The 23,754-nt window shown below is 42.9% G+C and overlaps 1 protein-coding gene across 11 annotated transcripts in view; it reads left to right on the forward strand.

Moving 5' to 3' along the window:
• Positions 1 to 23,754, forward strand: part of ARPP21 (cAMP regulated phosphoprotein 21) — a 425,580-nt gene that overhangs the window by 345,095 nt on the left and 56,731 nt on the right. For 4 of the 11 annotated variants that reach the window (XM_072940966.1, XM_072940970.1, XM_072940967.1 and 1 more), the window contains 4 exons: positions 5,169 to 5,206; positions 7,076 to 7,135; positions 11,213 to 11,442; positions 18,085 to 18,318. In XM_072940966.1, the coding sequence (XP_072797067.1) occupies positions 5,169 to 5,206; positions 7,076 to 7,135; positions 11,213 to 11,442; positions 18,085 to 18,318 (562 nt within the window). Of the gene's footprint in view, positions 1 to 5,168; positions 5,207 to 5,933; positions 5,999 to 7,075; positions 7,136 to 11,212; positions 11,443 to 18,084; positions 18,319 to 23,754 lie in introns of those variants that run through there. The other 7 variants (XM_072940969.1, XM_072940971.1, XM_072940973.1 and 4 more) reach the window with 7 other exon arrangements.

Consider the following 23,754-nt stretch of genomic DNA (forward strand, 5'->3'; position numbering starts at 1 on the left):
GACTGCTGTCTTGAGGGTTTCAGCCCAGGCCAGTTTCCCTGAGCCTCCCGCTGGTGCAGGATCTTGGACTGTGAACCAGCAGAGGAAGCAACATTGTGTATTGACAGTTTTCTGTTATCTCCTCTAGACACTCTCTGCCTTTCTTGGATACATTAAAACAGAATTTTGAATTGCATAATCTGGCCCAGAGCTGGGAAATGAGGAGAGTGTGAGAGAAGGAGGTTGGAGTAGCCATAGTTGGATGAAGTCCAAGTCCAATTCTAGAAGATTCTAGAATACCCTTTTATTATGATCAGAATTATTGACAGTGCAAAGGACAGCCTGACACATGGTAGACCTTTCATTGTGTTTGCTGGATACAAGAATGGAGTAATGAGAGGATCTATTCTAGTTGTGATAGGTTAGGGTGCCTACCATGGACTGGAGATAGCATGGTCCTGTCTGATGACCTTCAAAAAGAGAAGTTTTTCTGAAGGCTACTGTATTTTTTATTCTCTCTTTCTCTCTCTCTCTCACACACACACACACACACACACACACACGTTCCCTCTTAGTCTGGTTCTGGCAAATCATACGATTTACGACTGAGTAGTTACATCGATAAAGGAATACTAATCACCCACATAATGTACAAACAACATCATGCTTTTTTTTTTCTTTCCAAAGCTGTGTCACATAGCCAGGTGACAGCAAGTACCATCACTGCTGTCTGCCTGTGGTGTGGGTGGCACATACCCTGTGGTGCTTCACTTCCATGTTCTCACATTCAGGGGGAAGTCATCAAAGGGGGGCAGTCAGCACGACTCCCTTTACACACTGCATTTCCTTACTTCCCTATTAAGGAGATTAATAGCAAGGGACCCAGGTTCCAGGGTAAAGATTAGAGGCAAGGGTTCCTGTTGGAAGCCTTCATGGCCACATGCTGTATTAACTTTTTTTTTTTAACCACTAAAAGCAGACTTCATTGTGAGGAGTGTTTAAGTGCACAGCTATTGTCACAGCCTTTTTCTTCCATGAAGTCACTGGGTAGCCTTCTCTCCAATGCTGTGGCCGCTTGTCCCTGTGGGAGGAGAGGTGTGAGCTCCTATCATAGGCTCTCTGGTGGCCAGCACATCTGGCCTTACTAACTCAGGGGGAATCCGGGCTGTTTCTGACTCTACTTTTCACCTGATCCCCTAGGGCAGTGGGTTTTTTTAAAATTGGAGTTCCATACCTAAAGTACACTCATACAGGGCTTCAGAGATTAAATAAAATCCATGATCTCATCTGCAAAACACAATGTTCATGAACATACGTACATTTTTCTAAGAACAGGGCTTCTGGTGTTTATTGTATTCTTAGAAGTTTTCGTGGTGCTTAAATGACTCAGAGCCCCTTTCCTAGAGGGAAGATGAAGTGCCCCGTGTCTGTCTTCCTGGTGTGAGAGTTCTGGTAGAGACTGTGCAGTCACTCCACTGGAGTTCCCTGGTTTAGCTATGAATTGCTGCATAACACAGTATCCCCAAATTTGGCAGCTTAAAACGAAAAGCAAACAGAAAACGTCTCATCTCACAACTTCTGTGGGTCAGGAATCTGGGAGTGGCTTAGCTGAGTGATTCTGACTCAAGGCCTTCCGTGAGGTTACATTCGCGCTTTCCGCGGGGGCTGCAGCCCTCTGAAGGCCTGGTCTAGTGGTTCTCTGCTTCCCAACTCACTCACGTCTCCCTGCCGGCTGAGCCAGAGACCTCAGTTCCCCCTCAGTGATGTGGGTCCCTCTGTAGGCTGTCAAGCCTTCAAATATGGCAACTAGCTTCCCCCAGAGCAAGTGGCCAGAGAGAGAAAGAAAGGTCCCAGATGAAGTCATAGTCATTTATAACCTGATCTTGGAAGTGACGTGCCTTCCCTTCTGCTCTATTCTGTTGGACACACAGACCAGCCCGGGTGCCTGTGGGACGTACCACACGGTGTGCACACCAAGAGGCCAGGGTCACCGGGGGCCACCCTGGATTAATAGGGTATTACTCAATCCTCTGCTAACTCGAATCCAGGACGGAACAGGAATATGAGCTTTCTCGAACACATACAGTAACAAAGACACAGGACACTTTAGGGAACCTTCATCTCTGCAATTCCAGATCCCAAAGTATCATTACCATCACCCAAACTACTGAGGTACCCAATACAGTAATGAAAGTATATTAACTCAATTATAAAACAAATGCAAAGAATCCAGCATAAGGAAACTGTTACATATGTCTAATCCTTTTCTTAACTGGTCTTTAATTTAGCATCTTCATAAATTAAAAACTTAGGTAATAAAACCAACTTCCTTTGCCAATTATTAAGCAGTGGAGTAGCTCAAACAGGTTCAAATATCAATATATTCGAGTAGGATTTTTTTTTCTGCTTTAAGTTACAATGGAGATTTATAGAATACGTCTTGGTATTTACCCTTTAGCAAAATCCCAATTTATTTTAAAATTACAAGTGTTCCTGATTATCTTACAAATGTATATTGGTGTCTAAGGGGTGTGTGTGTGTTTGTGTGTGTGTGTGTGTGTGTGTGCGCGCGCTTTTGTATATGGTTGCACAGTCAGGATATTCAGATTACTTGGGGATTTTTCTCGAAAATTTTTTTCAAATATAGTTTGAGAACTTTGGTATCTTGAAATAAGACCAGTGTATTTATTATTTGAGAACTAAAGTGTTGTAATTCAGAGCTCACAACAATTTAGTTCTCAATAAATAAATGCACTTTTGTAATCAAAAATATTTGAAATATAACTTATTTTCTTAGGCAAGAATTTCAACTTATTTTTATAATTAATTCTATGCAGTGTTGCTCGCTTTGGGAAGGTTAAGCTGATAAAGCAATATATTTGAGAAAGCCATGTTTTGCCTGGAGGGTAATTTCCGAAGGATATTTATGTATACATAGGAATTCAGGAAGGACATCATCTTTGCATGTGCTGGGATTCTTCCTCAGGGAGAGCTGATGGGATGAGGGTATGCAGTGCCATCTGGATTGGGGGTGGCATGTGAAAGATTTCTGTAACCCATTAGGCAAAAACGTTTTTCTCCTATAAAACAAGAGCCCTTTGTATCTCAGAATGCATATAAATGACAGCTCGGAATGCTAGGCTTAATTACTCTGACAGTTTTATCCTTCTCTGCTATTAAGATGTGTAAGTTATTAATACTATTTTTAAAAATATATATACATTTTCATCAGTCACTGAATCATAGTCCCTATCTCTGTCTTATTTATGAAGATTTGGTGGATGGATGATGAAATGATTTTTAGGACTTTTCCCCCCAAATCAGAAAGATGTTCTTGAGATGGGTATAGGGGAAATCATCTTTGACTTGCAGGTGACTTATTTTTTAATTCAAGTGTTTGGGCTGCTTAACTTTTCCCCCAAATGCTATTGGATTAACGAGTCTGAAGAGGTCAGCCTGTCTTTAATCAAGTCTTTCAAAGAAATAGCTGAGTCTCAGTCTTTCAATACCAACCAGAATATCCTAAATGTAACTGACCTCTTTCCCAACCCCAGGAGCTGAGAAGCAGTGAAGTATTAACATTCATAGTGGACATCTGACACAATCTCCCTGTCTTTCTTTCTTTTTTTAATTGTAAAAAATTGTCTTGGTATTTCTTTATTGACAGAGATTTAAAAGAAGGTGTTGTTTTTGTTTAGTTTCCCTCCTCCCCCCTTTTTCCCCTTTCCTTCACATACCATGACTTGGCTGAAAGTGGTAGGGAAGTGAAACTAAAGAAAATAAAGACAGTAGGATATTGAGCTTTCTTTAAAGAGATCCTCATAGGAACATCAGCAACACATCGTTTGTATTTGTTTCCCTTCATTAAACGTCAAAAAAAAAAAGATTTTTTCTGAAAAACCTTTTTTTCTTAATTGACTCTTTTGGACTTCTGCTAAGTAAAAATTTTTGCACACTTGATCTTCAGGACGCATGTTAAATGCACAGAGGTTAAAACAGGTGGTTCTAGAGATGCCCTCACTAAAATGCTCAGACCACTGAGAGAAATGGCATGCCCAGATCTAGCCCTTTGACTTAGTGGAAGGAAATGATTCCTCCTGTAAAATGGAGAAAGACACCAATATCCTGCTGGCCTCCCCTAGCAGTGGTTACATTAGCAGCATTTTTAAGTCAAAAATTCCATTTTGAAAGGTCATTATTATTTCTTTAGTTTTAGTTTATCTTAAAATGGACCTGCCTGTTAAGCCTCTGTCCCTTTAGCAGGTGACTTGTTGATCATTTAGAAAACCTACACGTATAATACGGTGTCTGTGTTTACCTTTAAAATCTTAGTACTTTGAAAATAGTTTTATGTTAATTCCTAAACACAGTCATTGTATTTCAGGACCATTGCACCCTATTTTGTTTAGACTTCTGTTTTTCTGTTTATTAAAACTTAATGTGATCTGCCTTTCCCCAGCATGTAATGACTATGGAATTTCATCTCCCCTACGTTGTATATTAAACACGAGGTAGATAAGAAGTGAATGCTAGAGAGCAGAAGCTAAGAAGAAAGTCACTGTGTTTTCTGTGTGTGTGGAAAACTAAGATACATTAGCTGGAGCCTCATATTCCTTCCCCGTGAATTTCATTTTGTTCTCACTTGTTTTCTGCGCCCTGCCCCCCCCCATATTGATTGATGGCTTCTTTTCAATGTTGAGAGTCTGGCAGGCAATCTGTTTACTCAGTGAGCGCTTATCATTGCCAGGTAATCATTTCAGGAACGTAGCTCTACGGCTCTCCCATCCTCAGGTGGATCGTGCCAAGTTTGCACGCCCTGCCTTGATGCGAACTTGTCCCTCTTGGCTCTCGCTGGCGGCTGCATCTCCACAGCCCCGGAGGAAACCGCTAGCTCAGGCTCCCAGGCACACAGGTGTCTCCAGCAGTTTCATTCACATTGACCTTGATGCTGAACAAGCTAAATCTGTTTGAAAACTGGAGATACTAAGATGGAGGAGCGCTGCGTGAGAGTGGTGTACGCTTCTAACCTGTTCTTTCCTTTTTCATTTCCATGTTTTCTAAAAGTGATACCTAGTTTCTTAATTTTTTTTCCTCTTAGGGGAAAAGTAGCTTTACAGTCAGGCAAGAATCTGGGCTCCCTCAGCGTATCCAGAACATCTGATACAATGCCTTTTTTTTTTATTTTTCAGTCAGTTTGCTCCCAGGAAAGCCTTTTTGTGGAAAACAGGTAAAATGAAATTTGCTTTTTCATGTCTTTAGAGGAACAAAATCTGTCATGTGTGTCCTGTATATCCATAGATATATATCTCTCTCATATATAAGTGTGTGCTTGAATATATGTATAAATAAATACATATATCTATGCGTACACACATATATATGCACACATATATGTTATTTAGCATGTCTAAAAGCTGCTTATTTTGGGCAAAAAAATTCTCTCTCAGTTACTTCGGAACATAAATTTCAACATTTTCCTTATTTGAAGTCTCAACTTCTGCCTTCCAAAGGTGTAATCCTGTTACCTTCCCCTGACGTTAAAAAGTATAAATGTTCAGACCACACAGGAAATTGCAGTTTCATTGGCTTTACTGATTTGGCTGCTAAAAGTTACTTGTGTATTTGGTGTTATTGGCCACTTCCTGTGCCCCGTAATTATGTGTAGCTGTGCAAGTAATTGTTTGAATAATACTGTTTTAAATTTCTCATTCTAAATAGTCTATCAGTCTTCATAAAAGGCTAACTTGGAAAACTTATCTAAGCTGATCTAGATTTACTAGTGTATCTGGCTGGGTGTTAGCAGGGGAGGTGCTGGTTGTAAAATGAATGTGTTAAAATATTTATACAAAGTCTTGAGTAAAAGAGCAGAACTTTTCAAACTTAATGTGTACCTTTTTAAAAAATTCATTCTAAACCAATACAGATATTAAAATGCTCCATTGATTTAACTGCAGATTTTCAAGGGGAATTAAGGAATTCCACATCAGCTGTACTGATCACATTTAAGACGCATCACAACGGGCAACATGGATTGGAAATATGGTCTCCATTTAAAAAGTGGTGGCTAATTTCATTTCAGGTGTTGGCTTAATGGGTGTTCTGTTATCAATATAAAATTTATTAAAATGGAGGCTATTTTATTAAATTCCAGTACCTACAGAAAATTTACACTGGGCATTAGAGATGATTGGTTTTTAAAAATGCTGTCATTCATATTCGCAGTTAGAAATCTTCAGCTGAATAACCTCTTGTAGAAGAAAGGATGAAAGCAGTGAACAAGTCTTTATAAGGCATCAAAAGCACCATCAAAAATCCATAGAGATTTAGACAGATATTCCTTACAGTTAAAGAATCTCTGAGCATTAACATCTTAGGGATGATTCTGAAGCATTCCAAAATTCTCTATCCTTACCGAAAAGATTGAGCGTTTAGAATTCCGTTTTGTAGGATGCCTCATTCCCTATTCTTCTATCCATTTTCCCTACTGACTCTTTAATCTTATTCATTCACTTGTGTTTTTTATTAAAAAAGACGGCTAATGCACTTAAGTGTCCCTAGTATTCAAATTGGGTTATATTCATCAACACAGTAATTGGTCACAAATATGCATTGCTTATATGAATGAATCTGAATGGTCCCCAAAAGCAAAAATCTAATCGAGTAGATCCCATACAAAAATGAATATATTTCTTAGATACTTGCCTTTAGATGCCATATTTCACTATGCCCCCAAAATAGAAAATAAGTGTAATGTGACCCAAGGGAAAAAATTGTGAATAATATATTTAATGGATTAACTATTATATCTGTATCAGTTTCTTTTATTCTCCTCTTGTCTTCCATTCCGTCTATTCTTTCTTCCCTCCCTTCTCCCTTATCTAACATCAGTGCCTTAATCTTAGGGTGGGGAAAAATAAAATCCTAAGGTAGGCTGCCATTCATTTACTAGGGCAAAATTCAACATCATGCAAGTAAACCCTAGTGTGTGGGGTGATTTGCAAGACAGATGTGCTATAGTGGATTACACATGCTTCTAACGTAAGGCATTTAGTACCCTTAGATTTTACATCATAAAAATCATGTTTTTCATTTCCAGTAGGCTCTTGGAAGACAGTAACATATGCAATGAGACCTATAAGAAAAGACAGCTCTTTCGGTTGGTATGGTTTAATTTCTTAAAACTATGTTTTCAGATTATGTGGGAGAATCAATGTTAACTATAAGTGTATTAGTGTAAAATATCTCTGTTCATGAAATGAAGTATGTTTGGTTTTCTCTTTGTAAAGCTTGTTACAGAGCTAGTGTTAAAGCCACATTGAATCATGTGAGATTCGGGGCTGGGGAACCACTGCTTTGTATCCAGGCCTTTAGAGTTCTTCCTCTTTTTTTTCTTCCCCCCACCCGGGCTAACTTTGGCAGCACGCTGATTTCACATTCCCGAATCCACTTTGCTGCATTACACCGAGTTAAAGTTTCTCTGACAGGTTGCAGTTGCATACACATTCCCAGTCCTGGAAAATAAATCAATTATAACTCTATTTGAGTAGTTGATTTTTGACCACTACTATCCATCATAATATTTCCAACAATATTTTTTTCAAGCTCAGATTTTATTTCTAAAGAAAAGTAGGGGATTGTTTTCAATTATAATGAACTACTTAAATCAGGATCTATGTGGCAGGTAGGGAATAGATTTTATATATATATACATACACACATATACATAGAAAATATATATGTAATTTTATACTATTGTATATAATAAAATATATAAAATTTTATATGAGGCTAGCGAGTGCCATGAAAGCAGAGGGACTATACCTGTTCTCATGTTACTTTATTAAATGTATCTCTAGCCTCCATTATAGGGCCAAGGATACACAGTGCTATATGTATGTATTATATGTATATTCATATACATATACATTATATATATTCAATACCTAAATACCATGTATTTAATATGCTACTGCTTTTATGAATATTAGGGTTCATATCTGAGTAGGAAAGGCAAAACAAACTTCTTGATTGCTTAGAAGAAAGAAAATACCCCCAAAAGTAAATGGATTCTGTGCTCAGAGCATATCTTTCTGCTATAAATCTAGACTTTGGACCTCATCATTGGAAAAGTTAGAGTAATTTCTTCTCTCTACACTTTGGCAAAAGCGAAAAACAGGATCTGTATTTTGAAATGTTGTTTACTTTCCTGGGTTGCACCACATATCTGATACCTTCCTCCTGTATCACTAGACAGTTAATTTTCAAGTATGAAATCTTGCATTCTTTTCCCCCTGGAAAACTCAGAAGGATTGGACTTCACTAGTACTCCTGCGCTCAGACATCATGACCTGGTTTGTTTAGGTCAATGTGGAAAAAATATGGGTTCTTGACCCCTAGCGGCCAGTTAGTTTTATGTAGCCCCGAATCTCATCCCTAGCCAGAGACCATCTACTTAGGTCAGCCATCCCAAATATGGACGCTATAACCCACCACGATCACCAAGCACAGACACTCAGGCATATAACTTAGCTCAAAGCCATCCGCACACTGATAAAAGCAATTCAAAGTGTACATCATGCCTAACTTGGTTTAAAAAGATACCATATTCAGACAGGAAGGAAAATAAAAGTTATCAGTTATGTTAATTAGCACAGAAGCAGAACTTAGAATATGTGCTTTATTATGACCCTGGAGTCAAATTCTAGTTACATACAAGAGGGCCGACTCCTCCTGACGACCAGATATCTCAGTATCACTGTCGTGCTGATCAGTGTCTTCCTGGTTTCCAGTGGAAGGGGACCAGGACTGGGCTGAAGAGGAATGGGAAGACACTTATTTTTTTGTATGTTTCTATGATGCCTGTAATTCTACACCCAAAGTGATATAAAATTCAGTTCTGAACCTTACTTTGCCAGTGTTAAGGTGAATGATCAGTAGAGAGGGTCATAAAAGATACTTTTTTGGATAAATATCTGGAGGTCATAAATTAGAATTAGGTGCATTATTTTGAATCTCATTAATGCTGACTCTCTAAAGCAACAACTTAAATTCCATTTTTGTTAAATGCCCAGATCTTGACTTGGAATGATGATTTGAGCCAGTGGAGTAGAGGCAGAAGAAGTTGAGGAAATCTTAGGTTGCCGTGTTAGCCGGAAGATGTGGCAGGAGTCTGGAGGAACTCCCCAGGGTTTAGGAAACAGCTCTATCGAGATGAAGAGCACAACCTACCGCGCACTAAAATGCACCTAGGAACAGTGGTGGACATCTCCTTTGCAGAGAGAGGCTGGGCCACACTGGCACTTAGAGGAGGTCTGAGTTCCGCCTGTGGAGGTGCAGAGTTGATAAGGAGAGGGTGCGTGAAGCAGAATTAGTGATGATCACCATCATGTGGGGCATTACTTCCTGGCGTACCTTGTGCTGAAGCTAAGGCCCACCTCAAATCTTTTCCTATAATATTCTAAATGAGCTACAGGGGAGATTATTGTCACATCCCTGGCACATTCACAATTGCTAAATAATGATTTAGTCAGGCTTTGTCAAGGGTGGGTCAAGTGAATCAGAATTATGTGAGAAAAGAATGAAGTTGAATTTGGAGACTGAAAGGGAAACAGTCAGGAATAGAGCACCAAGCCCTTGAAAAGGCTGGTTTTTCTCCACCCGACTTCCTCTGGGTGCTTGAATTTCACAGGAGTTTAAGTCACCTGGCCATTGCTGAGTGTCTGATACTTGCTACTCACAAAATGGTCTTTCTCTAAATGGTCCTTGTTTCTATGGGCCGCCATCCCTGAGGTGGTAAGAGAATGTTTGTAAGAAAACCTTGAGGGAGGATAGCCGGGCACCGAGGGCCTCTTGTGAGTTTTCTGTTGCCTTCTCTCCCCTCACTTTACAGAGTTCTTATCACAGACTAGCTATTTCATTTTTATTATCTCTTGGATCCATTTCCCTTCTTAAGTTTTCAGGAAATAGAAGAAAAGAAAAGCTGAGTAAGAAAAGCTGAAGCAAAACCTGAAATTTTTTGTTTACTTTCTGTACAGTTTGGTTAGTGAGTGTTCCAGTCAGATCCACTTATTTCTAGCTCCCAACAACCCACAACAATTTAGAAGAACATAAATGTAGTAAATCTACTGTTCACATCTGTGAGGGTTGGATCAAGATTTGTGTCCCATTGCACAATGATACAAAATTAGGGCTTAGATCTATTGCCCATGATTTTTGTCCCCTTTAGTTGTTTATAACCCATGAGAATCTTCGAATGGTTTGATGATCCATTATTTCCAGCGGCAGAAAAGGCTCTGAAAATATTTAGTGAAGTTACTCTTTAAACAGTTGGAAACCAATGAAAATGCAGATTTCATCCACTTTCTCTCTAAAATACCTGCAGTTTTGCACATGGCTTAGAAGTACTCTGGAGTCTTCAAAATTCACTTCTGGCTATTGGACCTCTTCCAATCAGTTCCTTTTCTATTTGCATTTTGAACAAATGTGTCGTTTCATCCATGGAGCTCTTTTGTGACTTCCGTTGGCCTCCTTGGAAAGTTTCGCGTCAGTGTAGTGTCCACGCCGTTGTTGCTATCACGAGTTTCTCTATGTGAGAGTGCAGAAAGGGCTCTTTCCTCTGCCCCTGAAGGTTAAAGTCACTGGGCAAAATTCGCACCATAGGTTAACAGAGGAATGTATAATTTCTGTGCTCTCTACCAAGGCCTGAATGAATTCAGATCTAGATCTCATCAAGTTAGAAACTAAGTTAGCAAATGGCTTCTTTGGAACTGTGTGCATTTCCCCATGGTCCGCTTACTTAACGCTCAAGGGAAAAACAAAACTCTCCTTCCCTGGGAGTTGCTTCTAGGATCATTCAACATCATAATTACTTTTACACATTGACTCATTGTTGATGTGGGTCAGGAGAACTTATCCCCCTCTCTCCTTTCCACAAGAGAAGATAGCAATTCTGTTTTGTATTTTTCTTGTTTCTCCTTCACTGGCAGAGGGGTCGTGTGACATTTCTAGGTTTTGGTTTTCCTGTTTGTAACCTGAGTGTCACATGTGATGTGTTCCCTGTCTGTACATCCATGAGGTGTCTGTGGCGCTGTTTGCGAGACGGCAGGTGTCAGAGAGAGGGTTGACAAGGAGAGTCTGGTGTAGACGACTCTTACAAGAAAGGTCCCGCTCTCTGTCCACTCTGCTCACGGAATCTAACACTGTCCTGTGCGTCTTTCTGGTGGCTGTGCTCCAGGGGCAACAGAGACGGCTCAGGGAGGACGTCTGGGAGTCGGCAGAGCAGCTCGGAGAATGAACTCAAGTGGTCCGACCACCAGAGGGCCTGGAGCAGCACAGACTCCGACAGCTCCAACCGCAATCTCAAGCCTGCCATGACCAAGACGGCGAGCTTTGGGGGCATCACGGTGCTAACCAGAGGCGACAGCACGTCCAGCACAAGGAGCACCGGGAAGCTGTCCAAAGCAGGTAGTTAGTACTGAGTGGGTTTATGTGTCCTGTGATCGTTTCAGGATTCTACCCAAGCTGTAGAGGCACCTCTCTCTCTGACTTCCAGTTAACTAAAGATGATGATGTGACTTACGGGGAAAAGCTACCAAGTCAGAACATGCAATTTAAGTAGCAATGTGGGCCCCCGCTAGCTGTGTGCCAGGTCCAGTCATGCACCTCTCAAATCTTTAGCATCCTTACCTATGAAATGTAGGTGGTAATAGAATGCAGACTTGGCAGACTATTTAAAGTTTAAATGTGATCATTTATATAAAAATAGTTACCAAGGCACCTGCACAAGGCAACTATTTAACAAAGGTTAGCTGTTTTTTTTTAATTTACTATGATGATTTATTCCTTTAAACCACAGTGTGAGCTAATTATGGTATTAATAGTTTCAGTTCTTGCTTTAGTACACTTCTTTTTTCCTCCGTAACAGGCACTGGGGATTAAACCCAGGACCTCAGGCACACCAAGCCCGTGCTCTCCCGCCAAGCTTGTGCTCCACCCACAGCGTGCGCTTAGTATGATCCAGGGCAAGTTACTTAACCTGTTTGTTTCCTCATCTGAGAAAAGGGACCTGTGCTTCAAGGTTATCCCAAAGGCTCAGAGTTAATATACACAAAGCAATTCAAATTATGCCTGCAGGTTACAAGCCTGCAGTAAACACTAGTTCTTGCTTATTTTCATAATTTCTATTTGATGTTTTTGTCCCTGCTTTGCAGATAAGGAAAGTGAGCTTCAGAATGCTTTCAATTTTTCTAAGCAGCTAGACGCATGCTTCCTTTTTTTCCCCCCTGTTTTCTTCTAAGTGAGTAGTGATCTTTTGACGTAGGTAATTAGGTTTGCATAGCCAGTCTTTGGGAGATGCATGAGGATGAGCGATCTAGGAGAACCATTAACTTAGAACAACTTGACGCTGACTGAAGTGTCAGCATGGTGAGGCCCCTGTGAGCCCGCACAACCCACCCCCCCCAGCCTGCCAGCATGAGCACTTGTCTCCCCGGAGCCCCTCACCATTATTTTCAAGGTATTTTCAAGTGGCCACAATTAAAATATGAGAAAATCCCAGGAAGTTGACAGATGACAGTTCAGTAGCCCTCCGCGAACTTAAGTTCCTGACGTTAGCATGTACTCCCTTCTGGCTTGGGTTTGGCTTTGCCTCAGAGGTTTGAAGGCCCTGACTCTTTGCCTGGGTTGGGGTAGAGAGTTGTGATCCAGTGTTGTGCCCTGGGCGTCATGATACACTGCTGATGCGTTCGGTGTGTTCATGGCCTGGGTGTGCAGGGACTGGGAGGCCAGGGCCCTGCGGGGAATGAAGAAAGGACACCACCACCCAGCGGTGAACAGGGGCTGCCCTCCATCGTGAATACCTCCCCAACCAGGCTTCCCACCAGCGCTGGGGGAGACTCTGTGAGATCTCGGCTCATTATGCTGATGCCTTAACATAATTATGTTGTTGACAAGTGCTTCCTAAGAAATTATCTTGTGTTTTCCTACATAAGCAGAAAATTAATAGCATTTAGTCACAGCCACCACATATGTATATACACACATATATATAACGTATGTGTGTATATATACATACATATATCGTGTGTGTGTGTGTGTATATGTATTCTGTTTCTTAGAAAGATTCAGGTGGGCTCACATTTCCTTCTGTCATTTTTATTCACCAACTGGTGAATTCTTGATTTCTTAGTCTAATTAATTGCTCTTATATCCCACTATTGCAGCAACTGAAGTCAAGAAACTCCACTGTGGTGCACTTGAGCTCTTGTAAACTAAGAAAGGTTAAATAGTTTTAAATCTCCTTCAAACGCAGAAACTGAGTACCTTAAATGGTGCACTTAAAAATTCCAGCACACCAAAAGAGCTCTTAAGATTTTTAAATTAATCCTCACCCTCCGTGCACCAACCCCCAATCATTTCCAAAGCAAAGCTCTCTGGAAACATTTAAAACGCTTCGAGAATGCGAAAATGCCACGTTCTTTGAAGCATGATGAGAAATTGTAAGTGGTTCAGACATTTTTTTTTTCTTTTAATCTAAGTGTCTCCATTTGAAAGCTTGTCAAGGTACAGGAGTGGAAAGGAAAAAAAAAAAAAAAGAAGAAGCTCCAGATAGGGTGTCAAAACAAACTTCCAGTTTCCAAGATGGTTTTGTGAAGCGGAGCTGTCAGTCTTGCTGTCACGGAGCTTCAGAACAGCACATGTTTCCCAGTTTCACCGCACTGTTCACAGTGGAGCTGCAAACTTTGCGTGACCTTTTAGAAACTGAGTCTGGAGCTGTGACATTTAAGTTACTCTTCTCCACCCCCAAGTACATAGGTTGTAGCTTCCAACAGATAATAAGGAGACTTTTTCCAAGTGGGAAACATGTTTTCCTACATTTTGGGTAAAGTGTTACTAAAGTCGGAGCACATCCTCCCGAGATCCGGGCTGTCCTTCCCTCAGTGCGCCCCCGGCACCGAGCACGGCAGCGGCCACCCATCAGAGCACCAGCGCAGGCCTGTGGGTCCACGGTGTCATCACAGCCACACGGAGAAAAGGACTTCAGTGGTGTCCACAGTGCAGCCTCGGCTGTTTCTCGCCGGTGACCCCGTGGTTGAGAAATAAGACTAGGACATCTGTTTCCACCCTGGCCACACCGTGTTGTTTCGCTTGCGTCCCTCCCTCTCGATGTCCAGAGCAGTGCTTCTCAGCTTTGCCTCAGGACCCCAGGAAGGATTTGGTAAAGTTCAAGTTGCTTGTCCACAAACCACGCTTGAGAAACCACTGCTCTGGAGAAACAAGACAGCCTTCTGTTTGGTTTTAACAGTGTTACCCGGCCGCCTGGCATCTTGTTTTCTGGGTGCAAGGGTCACCTTCCTGGTCCACACCCCAGAGGGTTTCTGGGGCCAGTGCACGACTCCTCCTCTTTCCACCGCCTCCTTTTCTAGTGTTCGTTGTCACCACTACACTAGCACGTCCATGATATTCGCCCTCCTTGTCATTTCAGAAGCTTTAGGTTATGCTACTGAACTCTGACCCCTGGATCTGGAAACATTTTCTTGAATTCAGGAAAAAAAAATACTTCTGGCTCAGGGTCCTTATGTAAGAAAAATTGCATCTGACCAGTTAAACAGGCAAGGAAGACTTTACCCATAATCCAACAGAGGTCAAGACTGCTGCAGTCAGAAGTGGGAGACCAGACTCAGCCTGCTGACAGGAAGGCAGGCTCCCACAAAGACTGGCAGATAAGGGTGCTAACATTTTTAATGATTATACTTCTAAGGGATGGCTCCCAAGTCCTTTAGAAAAGATCTTCCTTTGGGGTGAGGGGTGGGTACAGCTCAGTGGTAGAGCACATGCTTACCATGCCTGAGGTCCTGGGTTCAATCCCCAGTACTGCCATTTAAGAAAAGGAAAGAAAGAAGAAAGACCTTCGTAGGTACTACAACTAGTAAGTGGCCAAGAGAGGATGTGCATCTTAAAGGGACAGAAATGCTGTAAGAAAAGGAAGGTGCAGGGCCTATTGTCAGAAGAAACTTCCTAGAGTGTAGTTAGGCTGAGGGGAACTTTAAGGCCATCATCATTTAGTCTGTGGCTTATATTTTACAAACGAGGACATTGAGGTCTAAAGAAGTCACTTCCCATCTTGCTTTCCCTTATGATCTCTTTTCCAGTCTTTTCCTCCCATTTTCCCCCTTTCCTTTTTACTGTTTCTGTCTTGAGTGTTCACCTGCAGCTCTCACCCACCCGCCCTGATGTCTTCTGTCAGCACCTCCCACAAGCTGCCCCTCAGGGTCAGTTCCTGAGCATCCTACTCTGAGGAGAATTGAATTTCTGTGCAGTGTCTCCTAGAACTTGGTCCCACCTGGTTCTTGCGGGAATGACTTTAGGGTAACCATCTGACCTGCAGGCTTGGAGTGTGGTCAGTGAAGTTGCATTGTTGGGTGTGAAGTCAGACTCCACCGTGTGCTAATTTGCACTTGGGAAATTTACTTAACGTCTCTAAGGGTCAGCTCTCATCTGCCAAATGAGGTTGCTGTGAAAAGTAGATTAGACAATTCATATAGAGTGATTAACACAATGCTTGTCACACAGATGTACTGTTTAAATATTTGTCACTATTATCATTAAGTCCCTGGAAAAAGGAAACCCAAAACACTTGAACTCTTAGCACTCCAAGTGGTAAAGTTCTCAAATATTAACTTTTTAAATATGTGAGCACTTCTAATCCTGTGGCTTTTATCACCATCGCTGGCATCCATTTTTTATTAAGAATTTCAGTAATTCATATTGCTTTACCCGACTCTAGGTGACCTGATGCTTATAAGCTGGTCAAAGCTGGTTAGATGCCAGCCAGAAAGGCTGGTTACTAAACAAGGCTGCCTGGTGACTGCTGTGCCCTCCAAGGAGGTCTGCCTCCTTTGCAAGTGTTGGGAGTTTAAGCCAAAGTTACTTTTCCTTCCTTCCTTCTTTTAACCTATGGCATCAAATCATTTACATTGTCTTTACCTTGTCTTCTCCTTGTTCTGTTGAAGCTGCTGCTTTTTCTCAGCCCATAGAAGGAGATGGTACTGCCAGTCGGGTGAATGGCCATCTTCCAAAAGCCAAAATGAGGTCATTTTTTGGATTTTATTGGGGCACATCAGTCTGTGGGCATCCGTCCCCGCCACCAACACAGACGCCCAGGCCAGCGCTAGCTCAGTCCTCCAGCCAGAGCGAGGAGCTGCCTTCTTAGTCCAAAGTCTTCCTCACCATCCAGCCCCTCAGCCTGGACGTGGGCTGAGTCAACTGCGCATGACCTTCAACGTCTAGAGGCAGGAAGTTTTATTGTATTTACTGTCATTGCTGTTGTGATCGACTGCACTAGTGTCAAAGTCAGGCTGTAGCATCAAATCATATGCTGAAGTCCACAAACGCCTGGCATAGTTTGCACTGGGGCTGTGACTTCCGGGTCAGACCTGTCAGCCATGTAGTCTCAAAACTACTCTTAGCGTTTTCGAGTTTCCTTTTAGATCCTTTACTTTTCTCCCCATACATTATTCAGAGCCTCATCACCACTAGTTAGATGGAGCGTCCAGAATTAACCTGAAACTTCATCATTAGTAATAATAAAGTCACAGAAAAAGTCGGGAAGACTCCCACCCGAGACCGCTGTGGCAGTCCCTGGTATGTGCACACGTGTGCTTTCAGGAGGCAGTGCTGGGTCGCGGTTAAATCTGGATCAGTCTGCCTGGTGCACGTGCCAGCCCTGTCCTTGCCTGGCTGAATGAGTCGGCTTGTGTTACCTGCCTTCTGTCTGCTGCAGTTTCCCCATCTCTATAGGCAGTCATAGTTCTTACCATTACAGCATTTACCCAGGTGCTCGCACGTCCCACGTGTTCAGTAAGTATCGCTGTCCTCTTCCTCAAAACTGACCACACTCTCCAGCAGCCCCTCTTCTCTGCAATCGCATGTGTCTTCCTCTCACTTGTTTTAAAAGGTCTCCAGTTTCATTTAAGATCATATTTTAGAATCTTCAGAACAATGTTAGCTATTCCTCATATATGTTAACCTTTAATGACACAGAATAATGCATTTTTAGTGACATAAATCAATAGTGTGGGCTAAAAGCTTGTAACATTTCTTATTCTCTGTTCTTGCAACCTATGATAATCATTCACCCCATCTGTTAGTCTGAATTCAGAGACCCAGATATTTTGCTTGGTGCATTTTCTCTCTGATGCTCTGCTTAGTATTCAGGGCTCAGAACAGCCATGGTCACGGGTGTAGAGCTGCTTGGCTCCGGTTGCAGCAAAGGCAAGGGATGTAGCCAGTGCTTTTTGTTTTTGGTTTTTGGTTCACATTGGAGGGAGAGGGAGATGATTGGTACTGGGTTCCATCTTGGAGGCTACTGCCCACTGACCCAGTTGCCTACATGTTTGAGAAATCCGCAGTCCACAAATCTCCCCATGATTTTACTCTTCCATGTCATCTGAAGGATGCTCGATCATTATCACGAAGGCCAAGCCCTCCTTGGTCCATCTCTTGGTCATATTAATAAGATTCTGTGTGTATGTGAAACGCAGTAAGATTGTAATCACTTCCAGGAGGAATGAGCCAGTGAGCTATTCTGTTTACGCAGAAGGGAAGAGATGGCTTCTGACCACAACCCCTCAAAATTCAGCTTTATGGATGGTGGAGAACCAGGACTTGAGAACCATCTGCCTAACCGTAGGACTGCTCCTTAAACTGCAGGCCCCCTAGCCTCCAGCCCAGTCCTTTTATTCTCCTAACTTCAGCTCCCTGGGACATTCCCATGGCCTCAGTTACTCAGGGAGACAGGCGGTTTCAGGCACTGGAGTTCCCAGCTTTAAGGCACCACTTATTTACCAGCTCATCACCCTGATGGCACGTGAGAAGCCAGAAAGAGAGAAGCCTCCTTATTCCTCTGTCTTCCTGAGAATTTGACACATCTGAAAAAGATGCAGCAAACACTTCAATAAAATGCGGACCCCAGATAGGGGAGGGGCATTAGTTAATGTGATCCCGCAGTGCTCACCTCAGATTCACAATGATGGACTGTTTGCAGTCAGCCGTGGTTCCTCCCCTCGTCCGTGTTGAATGATCTGCTGATCTGTGTCTCTGCTGCAGGTTCTGAATCTTCCAGCAGCGCGGGCTCCTCAGGCTCGCTGTCTCGCACCCACCCACCTCTGCAGAGCACACCGCTGGCCTCGGGCGTGGCAGCCAGTTCCCCCGGCTGTGTGAGCTACCCGGAGAACGGAATAGGGGGCCAGGTGGCTCCCAGCAGCACGAGCTACATCCTCCTTCCACTCGAAGCGGCGACAGGCATCCCGCCCGGAAGCATCCTTCTCAACCCGCACACAGGTCAGCTTGCAGTCTCTGCTTTGGCAGAGGCACAGGTCAGGGGTTCGTCCTTGCGTTTGAGCTTATACATTTGCCAGCAAGTGTTCTGGAAAATTCCTTAGCAGGAGGTTTGGTGCATGAACTGTTGTGTACTGTCTTGATTCAGGAAGAGCAGACCTATAGAGAGCTGGAATCTTTATATTGATCCTGATATATGGATATAAATCCAGATGCTCCCCACAGATACCCATTTGTCTCTCTGTCCTCTCTTCCCTGACCATGGTATGTCTCGTGTATTCCCAGGAGCTATGATCAGAAACTGTGGAGTGATGAACAGGGATGTACCAAGAGAAATTTTATGTTTCTCGGACTAAATCCTTGTTTGGCTTGGTGTTTTGTGTCAAATATGTTTTTGCATCCAAGATATTTCAGGAACTTGAGACATCAGCTGCAGCACATGGCAGATTCTTAACTCTAGAAATTGTCTTCCCACCTCAGAACCCCACTCAGCTCCCACTGGGAAGTAGGGAATAGCAGGGGCAGAGAGGGTGCAGGGAACGACTTCTTATGGATGTTAGGGATTTCAGGATTAGGCTGGTTTGGGCAGGGTTTGGAGAACTGGTAACTCCATGATGATGGTTTCCTCCATGAGGAGTGGCCGTTGTTTTCCTTATTTGTAAGTTTCTCTAGTGGTGAGCCAGCTTCCGCACTGAGTCAGAGGACCCAGAGCATGGAGCAAACAGACTGATGCACACCTGCTTCATGGGGAAACTTCTCAAGCAGAGGCGATTCTGCCCACACCCCCAAGGCCGCCTGGCAATATCTGCAGATGTTTTGATCATCATGACCTAGTAGGGAGGGGGCTGTCACTGGTCTATGGAGGTAGAGGCCAGAGAGGCTACTAAACATCTTAAAATGCACAGGACAGCCTGTCACAGCAGAGCATCCAGCCCGTGACGTCAGCAGTGCCGGGCTGGGAACGCCGGGTTAGAAGGTGACATTGACCAGCCACTTCTCTACACACCTTTCTAAGTGACTGAAGCCAAAAATGAGTTTTCTCAAAATATTTCTGAGGTTTGGTTTAGATTGTTCCAAAGTGTTTCCTTGCTTAGCTAAACTTAAACATGCGAAACTGGATGAGAATCTTGTAAAAGTGATCTGACCTGTCTTTCGCGTAGCCAGGGCTCCCTAGTAATTAGGAAAATCAGAGACGCGTGAGGATGGTAGGCAAATAGTTACTTGACTAATTGCCACAATTTCATGAAAACATCAGGCACATTCTCAAGTCACAGTATTTGATTGAGATGTTTTGAAAATGCCAGAAGCTTGAGGGAAAAGAAGGCGTAATTATTTTATTGAAAACCATTTGAAAGCTCTCAGATATTTCTAAGGAGAATATTAGACCGCTTTTATTTTTATTTGGGTCATTGTAAGCACCATAAAGGAGACTAAAAGAAAACTAAGATCCTGTTCATTACCTCTGGGCACCAATCAAAGTATGATCTGACTCTGTTGGCTTGAATTCCTTCACTTATAATTGAGACTGGCTTGTAGACAGCAGGACATGCTAAGCATTAGTTTGGAGTGGTGTGTTTTACGCAGAATTGCAAAGAGTGTTTCAAAACAGCTCAAGAGTATTTTTTAGGCTAGAAGGCAGGGATGTGATTTGTAATGACTGCGTGGATATGCATGTGTATGTGTATATTATCTGTAGTCTTGTTTACAGAAAAAGAAAGAAAGCGCTTCCTCATGCCAAGTCTCAATTCTTATTCACTGGACTGAGTAATTTAGAGCTGTAGCAAAATAGCTCCTTTGCAAAAGGATCCTAACTAAGGAAGAGCATCTAATAATACTGGTGAACAGCATCTCCAGATACATGTCTCTAATTTGGCAAATGCTAGACATTAAACTCTCCCTAGACCAGGAGGACAGTGTAGTCATACATTGTGCACCATGATTGACTGGTGGGATGTAAGGTGCATCATGGTGTTTCCTCTCTTCCAGAATGTGTTTATTTTTGTAACCTGGAAATGTGCACATGTATGGATGTACCTGTGTACACACATATCACATATTACATACATATCTGTGTATGTGTGTGTATGTGTGCATGTCTGTCTGTCCAGCTGTCTAATCTCTCATATGACTCTTGAAACCAGAAATTTGCCTCCTTTGGGTTGGAGCTCATCTTTCTCAGGCGTTGCTGTGCAGCCCTGGAATCCACACCTCTCACGCTTTCCTAAATACCCTTCTGCCAAATACGTGGTGGCGATGCTTCGGTATTAGACTCCAAGAGTATAAGACTACTTTGCTTCTTATGTGAATTGCCCTTGGAGCCATGTCCTTGTTAGCAGCACACCTGTGAGTTCCTTGTGGGGATGGGTCATTCTAGGCTCTAGTTTTTGCTTCCCTAGAGTGGACCTCGAAGTAGCCTTAGGCACTGTGCTCTGACACAGGTCCTCAGTAATTACATAGTACTGAAACACTGTCTCCTATTCACCATGTATGTTGCTCTGGGTAGTAGAACAGTTCTTCATCTAGTGTCATATACTTGAGAATGTGGCTCATGTGTAAAACTGTGATCGATAAGATATCTGTCTTAAGCAGATTAAGACAAGCGATGATTTGAAATACTAAGGTGCCTGCCAGTCGTTTGTCTCCTAAATGAAACAAAAGTGAAACTCCTTTGTCAGCACGATTGCCCGGGCTCTCACTGGGCACTGACTCTGGCACACTGGAACCAACCCCACTCACATACCCACACACCGTCTTGCAGTTCCCCCGGGAGACCACACTTTTATACTCAGCTCCCGCGGGTCCACTTCTAGCTCAGGACCTGCATCTGGCTGTTCTTTCTTGGCTCTCCAGGCACCTGGGTGAGGGAGTCGCTGCAGAGGCTCTTTCTCGGCGTTATCCCTGGACCACATCTTCATCCTTGCAGCCAAGCTTGGCTGTGACTCTTGAGCTTGATCTTCCTCCAGCTGTCTTGGACTCAGCCTCCTTTTGGAAATTTTTAGCTGAAAGCTCGTCTTTGGCTATTTTCTTGTAACTCAGTGCTGTCCCGAGACGCCAACAGGCATCAGCACCCCTCAGGCGCTCGCCAGTGCCCCTCTGTGTTGTTTTGCCATTTTGCTTTGCCTTCCTCTGCTCCAAGTTCATGAGCATGAGATGCAGGAACACGCCATCGGCAGGGACTTGACCCGGGGCCACCCTTCAGGGCTGCTCTCTTTCTGATACTCTTGATGGGCTTCCTTAACACTCTACTTTTTGCTTTTCACAGGACTTCTAGAATCAGTCTATCCTAACTGCTTCCACCTTTTGCTTAAATGCACCATGAAGTTTTTGTGTGCTGTCTATAAACATATCTTTTCAAGACCTGAATTAATCTTTGCTTATCCATAATCATCAGTTTTCTTCTAATTGGATTGCTCGCCTTCCAAGGATGAGGAAAGGAGAATACTTCTCTCATCATCCCCTCTCTTTTTAAATAAATGCCCTTCTGCCAGGTACATGGGAGCCATGCTTTGATATTGGAAACCAAGAGCATGTGATCACTTTGCATCTAGTATGAACTGCCTTGGGTTCATTTCCTTGTTTCCATCACCTTTATAAGCTCTTTGGGAGAAGAGGTCATACTTGAGGTTTTTTGTTTCTCTTTTGCATCCCTGGAATGGGTAACAGAGTCTTAGTCACTGAGCAGGGCTCCTTCAGTGCAGATTAGTAACATAATATCTGCTGCACGTTACACACGTCGCTGTGGATAATGGAGACATTTTTCACTTACTGTCGCATATTTGAGAGGAACAAGCAGTCTGCATGCAGTCCTTTTCTCTGCCCTGGCTCCGCTCTCGGCCCCCTGGCTTAGCTCTGTCACCGCCCTCTCCCAGCCTGTGCCAGCACCCATGCGGGGCTCACTTCTGCCCTTCTGACTTGAAAACCTCTGCTAAGTCCAAGAGTCCTAGAGCCAGCGAGCCTTTCTCATTTGGTTTCCAGCCGCTGTCATTCAGACTAATTGCCTGTGTTCAGTCATAATTGCATCTGGATTGGTAGACGAGGTAGAACACAAAAGAGGCGATCATTGCCTGACTTGAAAACCAATAGTCTCCTGTCCTGGCCCTCTTAGGAAATTGTTTTGTTTTGTTTTGTTTTCCCCCTCTTCCCTGGCATCCATCTGATTTCTTTCATTTTCTCCACTTCTCCCCACTGTGCATTGGTGAGCATAAAACCAACCTTTTATACTCTCTTCTCTTTCCAGAAGAACCTACCACCTGTCTTTACCCCTGGTGCATCCTTAGTACTTTTCACATGCTGCTATGCAGACACATTTCTTTCTTCTGATCCATGGCACATTAATAATATTTTAAATGGAGGAGCTGAGACTTCTCAAAAATGACATCGGAATATTTTGCAGTTATGTTTTCACCATAAGAGTGATCAGTTCTTCACCCCTCCCCCTAGTTCTCACTGGGGTAAATCAAAAGTCATAGAAGATTCTTTTCTTTTCTTTTCCATCTCTGTGTGTGTGTCTGTAAGCACAGAGTGAGACTGATTTTGAAATTATTTCATATGAGGTTGCTGTGGTAATTTTTTTAAATGTTAGGTTTAAATTTTCCTCTTACCTTTATAAGATATGGAAAAGGAGAGGGGAACAAAGACTGAAAACACCGAATGGGCTAATAGATTTTTGAAACCTGAGCTATTTTTTCATGCTTTCCCAAATTGCTGGGGTTTGCAGGGGAAAAAAATGAGTTGCATATTTTAAATTCAAAAGTTACTTTTGCAAAAAGAAAAATAATTTAAAACAATAAAACGTAGCTACAATTCAATGACAGTGATAGGAAAACAAATGCCTATGAAAAACATTTTTTTTTAAAACCTTCTAAATTTAGCCATCGTTCTGTGATGATAATTTGGGCACATTGGCTTTTCCATCACAGCACATCGTGATTGGTTGTAAAACTGCTGTTAGGACTTCCTTGCTTCTGGCAGGTATGTTCATGCACATGCAACACCTGCGGTTTCTTGTTGCTTACACACACACACACACACACACACACACACACAAAACATAAATATATGGGCTGAGAATTGGGGGAATGCTAAGCATTCATACCAGTTCCTCACTGAGCTGAAAACAAGTCCGTTGCTCATTACATGTGAGCGTTTTCCTGGCAGCCTCCGCATGCGCCTCCCGGGCCCATCCCGGTTTACTTCCGGAATGTACTTTATAGAGTACAGAGGTGAAGTGCGCACACAGGGCGCGTGGCCTTGGTAAACACTTATGTGTGTGACACCCATGTAAGCGCCACCGAAATGAGACCCAGATCCTGTCTGTTCTCCCAGTAGGTTCCCTTGTGCCTCACCCGAGGTACCAGTCTTCTGACGTCCACTGCCCTTGGGAAGTTTCGCCTGACCTTGAATGGAGCAGAAATGGCATCATGAGGTAGCTAGACTTTG

This window comes from Vicugna pacos, chromosome 17, assembly GCF_048564905.1.
Source record: "Vicugna pacos chromosome 17, VicPac4, whole genome shotgun sequence".
Classification (NCBI taxonomy): domain Eukaryota; kingdom Metazoa; phylum Chordata; class Mammalia; order Artiodactyla; family Camelidae; genus Vicugna; species Vicugna pacos.